The 13,436-nt window shown below is 39.7% G+C and overlaps 1 protein-coding gene across 2 annotated transcripts in view; it reads left to right on the forward strand.

Moving 5' to 3' along the window:
* Window positions 1-13,436, forward strand: part of SUDS3 (SDS3 homolog, SIN3A corepressor complex component) — a 29,773-nt gene that overhangs the window by 13,111 nt on the left and 3,226 nt on the right. For both annotated transcript variants that reach the window (XM_024216267.1, XM_024216268.1), the window contains 5 exons: window positions 1,421-1,516; window positions 4,150-4,211; window positions 5,160-5,181; window positions 5,942-6,047; window positions 12,309-12,393. In XM_024216267.1, the coding sequence (XP_024072035.1) occupies window positions 1,421-1,516; window positions 4,150-4,211; window positions 5,160-5,181; window positions 5,942-6,047; window positions 12,309-12,393 (371 nt within the window). The remainder of the gene's footprint in view (window positions 1-1,420; window positions 1,517-4,149; window positions 4,212-5,159; window positions 5,182-5,941; window positions 6,048-12,308; window positions 12,394-13,436) is intronic.

Raw genomic sequence — 13,436 nt, forward strand, 5'->3', positions numbered from 1 at the left:
TTATGGGCTGTGTAATTTGATTCCCTTTTTAGAGACTGTTTAGGTACACCAGAGAGCACTGAATGTGGAGTAGTCTGCTTTTTGTGTGTGCTGCACGGTGTATTTTGTGGATGGTGAGAGATCTCACTCAGTACAAAATACTTGTGTAAATTTTTTTGGGCGGGTTGGGAATGAAAAGGAGCCTCACTTCCACCTTGGTATGCTGAGGGCTTTTCTGTTCTTGCTGCTTTGCTGACTGCAACCTTTGTTACTAATTTGGAATTGAGAGTACCATTTTCCAGCCAAAGAGAACTGGCTGAGTTACCATTTAGAAACCGTCAACATCCGCCATTAATTGGCCAAACAAACCGCTCTTAAAATCCTTCAGCAGGAGGCAGGTGTAGGGTCTGTCATCAGCAATATAGCGTTTCTCAGGAGGGAAGTTTATTTCTCTACTACATTCTCCTTTGTTCTGACTTGGGGCAGCTTTATAAAATGGCTTCTTTGTGGGGTCGTCTGGATTCAACAGATCAACTAAGAATAGTCATGGACTCTTAGCCAAATCTCAGCTCAAGTAGTTACTCAGCTACCTAAAATTCTCCTTGCGGTTTCCGTTCAATTCTCCTCCCTCCCCCCCTCCCCCCCATTTTTGGGGCTAAAATGGTTCTGTTCCATTGCTGTGTGCTGTTAAACTGCTGCTATGACTCACTCAAGAGGTGGTTGCGGTAGATGAAGCAAACTTTGTGTATAGTCTATGATCCTCTGGGATTAAATGCGTTCTGTGAATTTAAGACAAATTCAGTAGAAATTTGGCTCAGTCAGTAGAGTTGAGGCACTAAAAAGCTACATTATAGCAGCCTCTCATGTACTACTTCTCTTTACACCTCCAATATACCTTAGTGGTAAAAATTGTTATTGGCAAAGTGACTTGTCTGTATTTGAGGCTGATGGCTTGCGAATTTTTTTATTTTTTTTTAAACACATCTACCAGGCTTTGTTGTTAGTGCAAAAATATTTGTAAACCAAGCCCTTTAAAAATTCCAATTAAATCTGGACAAACAGATGCTTGATATTAATATCTCCAAAATGTATATATGTGCTAAGACTTTAAAGTAGCATATTTCTGTAATTAGCTGTAAAACCCTGAAAATATGGTTGTATCACGTGGAGATGGCATAGCTGTACCATGACATCGATAATGCTGTATTTAGCTCAGTAATCAAGAATTTTTTGTGTGTTTTTGTGTGTTTAAATTCACTGTCACCAGTTTCAGCGTTTGCCAGTGCTGGTAACTAATGTTGAAAGATCCAGTTCTCTATGTGAAGGAAGAAAGATGACGCTTCTTGTGCCTTGTATCAAATCTTGCTGCCTTTCTCATCTCCCTGTCATTCTTCAAAATCTTCTGTGGTCTTATCAGCTGTCCAACTTCATTATTCTGCAGATTCCATGGAAGTGAAACCGATCATGACGAGGAAATTGAGAAGGAGGCCAAATGACCCTGTTCCGATCCCGGATAAAAGGAGAAAACCTGCCCCTGATATCCTTTTTATACAATCAGTCAAGTGCTATTTTATGAATCTAGATTATTGCACATAGGGTATGACACAGTACATCAATATTGCAGCACACAGGAAAGAAAATTATAAATAAGGTTTAAGAACCTGATTTAATCTGTCAGTCTAAGACCTTCGGCAACGTAATCGGTCATGTCTAACCAGTGTTGGAGTAAGTAAATTCAGTATTTTGAGTTCACTTAACAGAAGACTATAACAAAAACCAGTTCTTAAGCCCAGTTTTTGAGCATGGTGGCTTGACTCCTTTGGGTTTTGTCAATAAAGATTGGGTTGTGAATTTCTGAAGTGGATTTGTTTTCAAAAAATCCATCACATGCCATTAGAGTAAGTCTACATTTGGGGTGAGATTCCCATCTCACACGGACATACTTGCTCCCTGTCCTGCTGCGGCTACGCTACTATCTTTAGCGCCCTAGCTCTTATGTACGGGAGCTGGGAATCACACCCCCAGCTCATAGCCTTAAAGTAATTAATCCCATAGACAGGATGTGGTTTAAGATGGGAGAAAGGGGCTTTAACTCAAATAACTGACAAAATAGTTGAGAGGAAATTCAACTGTTGTTCCCCTTCATTTGACATCCAAGAACTGCCATTCCACATCTCTGGTCATCTAAGGAGATGTGTAGCAAAAATAAGGAATGCAAGACTTGCTATTATAACTAAAATTGGAGAAAAATCTTTCATGCCTTCATACAGCATAAAAGAGGGGAAAATACATAACCTTTATTCCCTTCGGAGGTCAGATTTAATGGGCTGGTACCATAGCCTATGTAAGTGTTTGCATGGTTCCCCTGCAGTCATGACTACTCTCCAGTACCTTATATTTAACTGGAAAGTAAGCCAGGCACATCTATTTTTCAGAAGGCAAATAAAAAGAACCCCAAGCTTATTATTTAAACTGATATTATGACTTTTGGGAGTGACTCATGATTTCTGCATGCTTGTGCTATACCCTGAACTTGTAGTTCTAATTGAATATAACTGCAGGGGTCTCCTGCCTTGTTTGAACTGCTCCTGCTAGATATTTCCTTTAATAATAAAAAAAAATGGCATTCCTTGTTTGCCATCATTCAGGGAAATCTGCCACAGACTTAATATTTATCCCTGCCGCTGTGGAAATCACTCTCTCCTGCCAGCTTGGGTTCCACGTCTTGCCTAAGTTAAGCACTGCCTGCCTTCCTCACTGGGGAAGGGTTCATGCTAGTTGTATGCAGAAAGGTCAAAGTCTGTTTTTTGACTGGGTCCTGGATGCTGCTGCACTAAAGCAGGAGTGCAGCAAGCATCCTATCAAAATCCACATCCTGGAAGTGAAGCCCCCTGTTCTTAAGCTGTTGTAAAAACAGCTTTTTTTTTTTTTTCTTCCTCCTTTTTGAAGGGACAATTCAGTTTAAAAATTGACACTTCTGTCTGAGTGTTCTTACTTGTAAGTGTTAGAAGTAACACGCAAGATCCTAGCTGGAAAAAATAGGGAAAACTTTTTTCTGTTTCTTCACTTTTTTTGGTTACACAGTCTGTGTTTAGGCATTTTTTTTTTTTTTTTTGTAGGATCAGTTTTATTTCTCATATCAGTTTCCCCTGTTTTGTGGTGTTTTATTTTCCCCCCCCCCCCCCCCCCACACACACACAATACATTAGAAAAGAAAGAGGAAAATGTGATTGTAAACCCAGAAAAACTGGCACTGGACACTTAGAGTGCATGTAATGCTCTAAAATGCTTCTAATTGTATTTAATAATTGACTAGATTTCAGGTTGATGGTACTCCTTTTTATCTTCCCGTCAGTTTTACTTTGTTTTGACCCAAGATGCATTGGAGATTCAGATTTTCCAGGCCTCTGCTCACACCCAGTGTGTGGGCTGCAGTGTGTTGCCATTGTCCCCTCATTCTGCGGACGGACAGAACACTGAACTCAGCTCTTCACGAAATGTGAGGTGACAATGGGATCTTCTTGCAGATCAAGTATTAGCTGGTATTCTTCTCATACAGTGCAGGTTAGAAAAGATTGTGAAAATGTTACCAGTTATGCCTTCACAGCGTAAATGTCAAGTTTTTTTTTAAGCAGTTTTTTATTGATGAATTTGGTTAAAATGATATCCTAGAATGTATGCAGTGTTGTAGCCCTGTCAGTCCAGGATACTAGAGAGAGAAAGTGGGTAAGTAATATTTTTTTTTTTTTACTGGACAAACCTCTGTTGGTGTGAGAGAGGCAAATTTTCAAGCTTACACAGGGCTCTTCAAGTCTGGGAAACTTGCACCCAGAGAAAGTTCCCATGAAGAGCTCTGTGTAAGCTCAAAAGCTGGTCTCTCTCACCAACTGAAGTTGGTCCAATTCACCCACCCTGTGTCTCTAATGTTCTAGAACAATTTTTGCTCCAGAACTGTCAGTTGGTTACAGTCTGCATGAAGCCCTGAAGATGGCTGTGTAATAAATAGATTTTTCTTTGGTAGGACTCTTTGAATATTGTAGCTTTAGGTGACTTTCTTGTAAAGTTCTGAGTTTATGTCCTGGTCAAGTGAGAGGGAGACCATTGGGGTGTTTGGTTTCTACCTTTGCTTGTCAAAAGTGTCTTGGTTACACGTACCTTAATTCTGAATACCCCAGTTAAATTATCTGCTGACAGATGAACAGATAATGGAGGATCTGAGGACACTGAATAAGGTAGGTAATAGCTTGATCTAGAGAAACTTAACCTCCTTCTTTTCAGTGCTGAGAATTATCTCCATATCTGGCTAATCAGTTGCTCCTTTTCATAATGTTGGGAAATTGTCACTTACGTAGATATCCCATCCAAAGTAGGCTTTCTAGTCTGTACTCCACTGCCTAACATACCCAGGCTTATCAAGATGGTGGTTCCTTCCCCCACAACCCATTCCAACAGGTTAAAATTAATTTTAATGAAATGGTATATATTTGATGTACTATTTGCACAAAACACAGTATATCTGATTCTAATAAAGTAGGAGGAATCGGAAGCGTTTTTCCTCCATTTGGATTTACAGACACTGATACAAACTCCTGTCAGATCTTAAAACAGAGGTCATGTGTTTCCCTCTTTCTCTGTAATGCATCTCAGCTTTGTTTCATGTCATCGGATGCTGGCTGGGTGAGGTGGGAAGGTGTACCTCTGTATATAAAAGGTTTGTCTCTTCCAGACCTGTTATCTGTTTTGCCAGATCTCCATCAGGGTCCCCATATGGGCTTGTTAAAGCTATGCAAGATGATGGAGTGAGTTTTCAGTTCTCTCATCAATGAGGCCTATTTTAGAACCGTTTACTCCAAGCCTGATCAGAACACTCTGAAGATGAGGGGAGGGTGTGAGATGGAGTTTGGTTTTGGTTTGTTTATTTTGGTGAATTACTCTAAGTTAGAGGAAAACTTAATTTTCCAGATTTTGTCTCATGATACTGATGTTCCGTGTCAAGCCTTGTTTAATGTTCTGGATTCTAGTTTATAACTAATAACTTTACTTAGAATTTTACATTCCAATTATTTTTGAATCTTGCTTTTCATTTGTCACAATTCCTTTTTCAGACTAATGCTTTTTTATGATACCACAAGTTGCATTTCAAATATCTAAAATTGCTTTATTCCTCTCTTTTCTGGTAGCTTAAATCACCCAAGAGACCAGGTAAGTGCATGATGATATTAACATTGGGTACAAATCATGTTCTCTCAGGCATACATGAATCTTGTTGGAGCCTTGTAGCAGTCTTTAAATTGTAACTTCTTGTAGTCTCTGTGGTTAGTCATCCAGTGAGAATTACTGGCAGTTCTACTGCTTCAAAACTGCCATCTTACTTTTTTTTTTTTTAAATAAAACGAACAGTATGAATAGTGAAATATGATGGTCTGTTTAAATGTAGGATTCAAGAATCAACCAAAATGCTTTTGTAAGAGGTTTTTCATCTTCACTACACAGTGTATTGAGATGGCTCACCCAGTTTTCTTGAGGTGGGTGGGGCCACTTATGCTACACAATTCACCAGAGGGGTCTGGCTATTTCTCTGGTATTTGTAGCTGGCTTTAGTTCAGGTTTTTTTGGGTTTAGAGATCTAACCAGTCAGTTAGAAGCTAATTCAAGGGCCAGTCTGTCTGTCTGCTACTTGTAACACTATTGCTTTTCAAGCTCTTTGAGAAGAGCCTGACAACAGCCCTTTTGGGTGAAAAGAGACAAGCACAGAGGTGAAATGACTTGCCCAAACAGAAGGCATTTATGTCAAAGCGGAAGTAAATTAGAGTTCCTCTGTTCATACCACACCTTTTTAGTCAGTGAAATTGCATTAACACCTCTGAAGCAAAGACTTATGCCTATAGTCAGTTTTCCTGTTGTATGTATATATGCTGATGTGCACATGCTAGTCTATATCTACAACTTATTTCTGTTCCAGCGTCTCCTTCGTCTCCAGAACACCTACCAGCCACACCTGCAGAGTCTCCAGCACAGCGGTTTGAGGCTCGGATTGAAGACGGCAAACTCTACTATGATAAAAGATGGTAGGTTTAGATGGAATATGTGGCTGCTGCTGCAGTTAGTCTGAGCTCTTTAGAGACAAAAGAATGCAAAGAGAACTTCCTTTGGAAAAAGAATTTTAGAGGCAAAATGTGTTTCTGAGCAGGAGCTAGCTGCTTACTACTTGTGGTGCTCTGAGTGAATTAAAAGTGGTTATAGCTCTTCACTGCAGGAATGTTGACAGAACTCTGAGAAATAGTTTGCTTCCCTCTCTGACTTTAGTGGAAGGGTATTTATGGCTATGTAAGCTGCTGTCATTGGGGCCCTATTTTGTGCTAGAACACTGAGGAAGCATTTTTATTAAAAGTAACATTAGAAAAGGTAGTCACCATTAAATGCAGGATTATGTGCATACAATTACAAATCCATTAAGCTATTACCCAAATGTGCTGGCGCTGATGCAGCAGCTCTTTACGATATTGGAAGTTCTTAATTCAGCTTTATGGTTCATTAGAATGTTATGCCACAAGGTGGCAGAATGTAGTAAAATATTATGAACCAGCAGAGTAGAATGAAAAATGTTTCTAATAACTAAAACCAAATAACCTTTAAAGATCAAACCCCCACACAAGAACCAACTTCAGAAATGATGATCAGATTTATCTCTGTAATTTTTATGGGCATATAGCTACTGAAGCCTCACGATGCATCAGGGAAGATGTTCATTTTGTACAGAGAACTTGTTTCACTGGGTCTTTCCTTTTTAAGCTTAATCCTATGAAATATGCAAGAGTGAGCAATCAAGGACGCAATCTAGTCCTTTAAAAATAGCAAGCAATTTACATGACTTATAATATATGTATTACTTTGACTGTTGAGCCGTGTGTTGTAGATTAGTTTGGTGTAATGATAGCTCAGAAAACCAAGGGAAGTTGCTGTAACCTTCTCACTGAATGGGTGGCATGTGAGATGAGTTCTACTCAACATGAGCACCTAGAAGATAGGTCATTTTCTCATCAGATTTATGACCTGTTCTTTTTTTAGCTATTAAGCAGAAGGCTATAACTAAAAGTTCGTAACCTACCACAGCAACAATTTTGCTGAGTTTGTTAAAGCAATTTTCCTGTTACCAACCCTCTGGTAGTCAAATTTCACTAAAGGTTTGGTGTGTGTATAATGGCGGTTTAGCAATAGAAAGGAGCTTGAACTTGTATGTGGCTTAAACTAGGATTCAACAGACAGTCTTTTCACAAGTGTATTACGTTTTTTGCTTGTTTTGTTTAAAACTACTATCCTTCCCTGCTCTTTCTGAAACCAGGATAAACTATAGTGATTAACTCCACTCCCTAGAATTTCAAGCACACAGACACATCTGTAAAAGGCTTATGTCCTCCCTCTTAGAAACAACAGGGTGCTCTTGCATCTCCCATCAAATTCAAAAAGCAAAATTCCCATCAAATTCAAACTAAGGAATACACAGTTGGACCCCAGATGAGCTTCATAAAAGCATGAAAGGACTCTCTAAATCATATGTGGTTAGGACATATGGCATTGTAGCATAAATATTTTTCTCACCACATTCCATTGTCATAGGGTTTCATTGTCAAGGATTGTAGTCATTGCCTTTTCTTGGGTCTTGTACTGCTTTGTTTTACATTTTTGCTAGAATAATTCCGCTCACATTTTGATTGATAGTAATAATGCCTCTGCAAAGTAGCTGATATTTTAAAATAACAAAGTAGCTCATGGTAGTAGGAGGGTAACTTCTTTTTGAAATGCATGTTAAACCTGAAGCTGCTAGCATGCACTAAAAATAATTAACTCTGACAGCTCAGGAGTGACTACTTTTTATTCCTTCTGACAGGAGATATAAAGGACAATTCTCTCAAAATAGTTAATGTTTAAGGCTAGAAATGGACTACCTGAGGTTTTTGTAGCTACATTTGGCAAACTTCTTTCACAAAATGGAGACTTAATGATAGGAATCCCAGCTGGATATGGAATTAATCTATTTTTTTCCTCAGCCATTTTGCCCCAATGCCTAAAACACTTGCCTGCAGCAAAACCACTTTTTTTTTCTTCTGTAATTTTAACTTTAGATGTGCACAGTATAATTGAGAATTTCATAGCAGGGAATGGGAGAGGCTTCCATTATTGGCCTCCAGTGTGCATCTGAGGCTTTGGTTTGTATTCCATTTGTCCATCATACAGGAGTCCCTTTGTCTTATTGGAAAAACTTCCTCACAAGAACAAGCTGAGACGCTTCAGAGTTTGAGTTAAATATTACCTAGCAGAAGATGAAGTTTCAGCCAGCCTCAATGTGTGCCAACTTTTATGGCAGTTTATTTAACTAATAGAAAGTAAGAGATCACCCATTAGAGCTATTTTTTCTCTCTCTCCTAGAAGCCAGCTTAAAAAATTCCTAGGTAAATTCTGTCCTAGTCCACCTTTCCCCTTCTATTTTTATCCCTTGTTTTCAATGGCTGTCTGACCACTTTGAGCGACAAAGTCCTCTTCATCAACAAACAGGCAGCGGTAGTGCCTGGTTCCCCTTGCCACTCTGCTACTCTCCATTAGTTCTGCTGTCTGCCTAGCTTAAGGTTTTCTATAGTACCCATCATTATGGGTCTGTGCCAGTGAGTGACAGCCTTTATTGATGAAAAGGTAGGTCATTCTCCAGTCCCACTGTTATCTTGGCAATTAAGGGTGCCAATTGCAATGGTGTGTTTTGCGATATGGAAGTGTGTACATTAATTATACTAAGACCCCAACTCCCTTCATATAGACAACGAAGAGCTGTCAGATTGTAACTTCTGGTTACTACAACCTGATAGTGAGGGTTATTCATACCCTAGCACTGTGTTTTCAAGCAGGCAGTGGGGTCTGGGTTGTAATAACTTGAGAATGCTTCCAGTTTACAAGATAACTGTGCTGAACAAACGCAGTTCATTGACCAAGTCTCATGGTTACTATTAAGTTACCAGAGAACCAGATGAAGTCCTGCCCTGAAAACGGAGATAGAGGTCTGAGCTGTTTAACATTTTAAAAACAATTAATTTCCCTGTCTTTGTTTTGTTAACCCAACATCTTCTGTTTTTATCTGTTAAATACGCTTTGGCGTGCATTTTTTCTCATCTGAAGGGCATAAAGCTGAGACTATAATCTTCATTGCTGGCAAACAACCTGAAAATGCTGAGTATGGGAGCCAATCAGAACAGATTATAGAACTAATTGTTGGAGATTTTCATATTTTAATGGTATGGCTATTGTGGAAATAACAGCAGAGATTATACAAATTATCATACTCTAATGGCTATCAGCCAGTCAGCGTGCAGGAAGTTGCATACTGAACAGTTGCTGGGGAAATAACTGCAATGATTCTGCAGCTCAGACACCTGATCTAAATGTCAGGCATGTCATAATAGGGGCAGAGGTGGGAATATAACTATGCTTCAGTAACTGTAGAGCATCTCTGTACTCCTGGCTAAATTGTTCACTTAATTATACTGAAATGGATTATTTGTAGGTGATTCCTGCTTATGGGATAATAGAGACCAAGCATACTTTAACTACAGCATTAACAAGGAGAATCCTTAAGTGTGTTACATGCAGAAAGCTAACATTAAGGCTTTGAAACCAAGCACTTGAAAGCACTGCATTATCCTTTGGCATATGCCTTGGACAAAATAAGATAAGACCATATTTTTATCTCACGTCATATAAGCAAGGAAACTTGTACAAGCTGGATACAGCACATGTCATGTGGGATCCTGTGGCTTCCTATTTATAATACAAACATTGTCTCTTATTGACAACTTTGGGTGGCATGAGAAATCAAATATTAGACTTCAATAAATGTAAGTTTCTTCCTGACTTTCTAAAACAGTCCACTTTTTTCCAAGAGTTCAGTCCCTTCAAAGTGTGTCTCTTGTCTGCTCAGTGCCTGTAGGGCAAGCGAGTGTTTGTTTCATGGCAGTGACTGGCAGACTATGTGGGAAGAGGGAACTTACAAACTGTTATCTTTGTTAGGTTGTCCAAGTGATTGATTGATTTATTTTTTTTAATTAATGCACTAACTAAAAAATAAAATCCATACCAACCTCCATCACATGCTTTACCATCCAAACATAACACCCAAACACTCATCACTTCCACGGTGTTCGAAATAACACCGTGGAGGTGATGAGCATTTGGGTGTTATGTTTGGATGGTAAAGCATGTGATGATCACCCATTATGCACATACCTAGTTCTGCAAAATCACATTTCCACAACTTTAATTCCAACCTTAGCAAGATTAAGCTCCATCTGGCTTAATCTTGCTAAAGTTGGAATTAAAGTTGTGGAAGTGTGATTTTGCAGAACTAGGTATGTGCATAATGGGTGATCATGTGTTAGAAATAACACCGTGGAGGTGATGAGCGTTTGGGTGTTATGTTGGGATGGTAAAGCATGTGATGGAGGTTGGTATGGATTTTATTTTTTAATGTCCCTAGTTTCTTTTCTATCAGCAGGAATCTGAGGTCTGTTTTGATTTTTGAGGAATTACGTGTACTGAGATGTCTGTATCATGACAGTTGGAGGAGAAGCCATGTGAATTAGGGTTGGCTTGGATTAATATTGATGTGTTGCCTGACTTTTTATTAACTGCATTGATAAGGCTACTCAAATGCATTTCCTAACTCCAAGTTCAAGCTGTTTGTGTAGCAATTTCCCTGTATCTTTTCTAGCATCAAGTTTAAATGTGATTAGAGTATCAAGTTTCCAGGACCGTAGCTCTGACAGACAGGCCTAATGTATGGGGCCTACCTTCCTTAATTCCTTTGCATGTTCTTGGATGGGGAAGGTGAAAGTTAAGGGAAGAGCTTGAAATAAGGGGTATTATGAAATGGGGAGGGGAGAGGCTTTTACCCATGTTTAACTTGAAATTGTACCCACTTGCAGCATGGACAAAGCTCCCTGTTCTGGTGTCCTCTACCCTCTTCCTCCCCCTGTCCCTTCCATATCCATCCCTATCAACTGCAGACCCTCTTCTAAACCTCTGGACCTAAGCATCTTTTGCATCCCTGGTTCTCCTGGCCCTGTTTGACCCCTTTCATATGGCTATACCTCCTAGGCCACTGCAGCCTTCTGCTTGCCACTAGATCTAATCTCTATTTGCCAGTTTGCTACACCAGTTTTATGCCTCCTGCTTTTTATTTCATGTGTAAGTTTTTTGAGAAAAACGTTAAGTGATGGGGGTAGGGGATTGAGCATGGAACCGAGTGCTATCCTGAACATATAGGCAATGCATCTGAGGGCTTGGCGTGCTAGCAGTCAGCAATGAATCAGTCTGTAGGACCTAGTGAGGTGGTTTAGCACATAGATTCACTGGCAAGTCTCGGGAGCTCCAGCGATGTTGCAAGTCACCCTTGTTGCTTAGTCCAAGGTAGTGGGGGCAAGAAGAGGGAGAGGTTTGCAGTGTCAAAGCAATTCCTAATGTTTGCCGGAGTGGAGTTGCACTGTCTCTCCCTCTGATCAACCTCGGGTCATGGTGCAGCAGGGGTGAAGGATTCGTGTTCTGGGCTGGGTATTACACTTGTAGCGCAGAGGACTAACCGGGTGTAAGATGCTGCCAGAAGGTCAGAGAAATGAGCTGGGTCTTGATTACAAAACTGGCGGTGAAACACTCTTGCTTCAGCACTTCCCTGCCTGGGCAAGGTACCAGTTGTGTTAGTGGAGAAGCACTGTCTTTTGGGTTTCATTGGGTGTAAATGCAAGCAGTTGCGACGCAATGTTAATAACGTTAGCTTTTTTTTTAAATTGCATATCTGATATATTTTCTATAATTCCCTACAATCCAGCCGTTTGTTAGTCTGTATACTTCAGATCATTGTAGATGAGTTTGTTTTAATACTCTGTAGCTATTGAAAGATGGAAGCAAATCAGTTGCAGGAAAAAAAACACGCTACCCTAAGAGTAAATATTGTCAACTTTTGGTGTTGCACATTTTTTATGTAAGTAAGAAATCCTATTAAAACCTTTAATTATGGGGAGTTGTCAATAATTGTATATTTGAGTGGGGTGGGGAAATCTGCAGTATGCAGCTTAGTGTGTTTGTAATGTTTGGGTGCAGGTGGTGGGGAGAGAAATGGGTTTAAATCCTTAGCTATGTAATGATGTGAATATGCTGAGAAAGGCGAGAATCCTCATGCATATAGAATCTGTGTGGTTCATAAATCAAGCTACTCATGACTTTCTAAATCTTCACAAGCAGTAGATGGGATCTCCTGGGCAGCTAACAGATTCATGCGTTGCTTTTTGCAGGTACCACAAGAGCCAGGCTATTTACCTGGAGTCAAAAGAGAACACTAAGATCAGCTGTGTGATCAGCTCTGTAGGAGCCAACGAGGTAATGGGCTTCTTTAAGTTTTGGTCAGAATGAGACAATGACAAGGGTCAGTGCAGACAAGCAAACGGGTGTCTGTCAATTGGGCTTAAAAACTCATCACAATACAAATTGCTTGGGAGAGTAGCAGCCTCTTCCTTTGGGGAAAGATGTGGTATTTCAGAAGCTAAATCTGAGGTGCAGCTGAATTACTGTTTGATTCATAATTTTCATAATTGTGATGCTTGCTCTGCAGTGTTAGTGGGTTTTAATATTTGTATCTTTAATAGTTTGGGTTGATCTCTTATTGACACTCATATCTTTAAACAAATTGATTTTTACGTATCCCTCTTCTGTGTTGCTCATAGATGATTTTTGGTGCAGAGTCAACCTGTTAAAATTGGGTTATGATATACTCTAGTCCTCTGATTTTCTCCCTGCTGCCTGCAGAAAAGTTTGACTAGGGTTTGAGGTGAGCCTCCTAGTGGGTAAAGAAGTTCAATTCACCTTTGGGTCCAGAGCCAAGTATGTCTTAAGCTCCTAGGTGGAATGAATATTAATGGTCTTGGATCAGTCTTGATGGCCAAGAATCCACATTACAGAACCGTTGCACATAACTGGTTGTTTCTGCTGAGGAGAGGCAAAGGATTGACCTGGTGGGAGACTTAAATATCTTTCACATGTAGATATGATGGTCCCACTCTGCCCAAGCTACTCAGTTGGAGGGATATTTGCATGGTATTTCCCTGGCTGTGGATTGAAAATTTCCATTACTTCTAGTCTTTAAACTTTCCAGGAACAAATATTTACTCTCATTTGACATAAAACATTGGGGACCCAGAAGAGGATGAATTAAAGGCTCGTCACTAAGTTTAGGTGTAGATAGGGTATTTCAACCTTATTGCTAACCTCCTTATATATGTTACAAGACCTCTAGGTTGCCCATTAAATTAAATCAAGGTCCTAAGTCTCTTAAAAGAAAACAGCAGCACAATCTCCTGGAAGTTCACTTGCTGGAAAGCATTTATCTCTGGGATACATCTGACAGTCAGTGACTGAAATTGGCA

The sequence above is a fragment of the Terrapene carolina genome, unplaced genomic scaffold, assembly GCF_002925995.2.
Source record: "Terrapene carolina triunguis isolate 2854851 unplaced genomic scaffold, T_m_triunguis-2.0 Scaffold951, whole genome shotgun sequence".
Lineage (NCBI taxonomy): Eukaryota > Metazoa > Chordata > Testudines > Emydidae > Terrapene > Terrapene triunguis.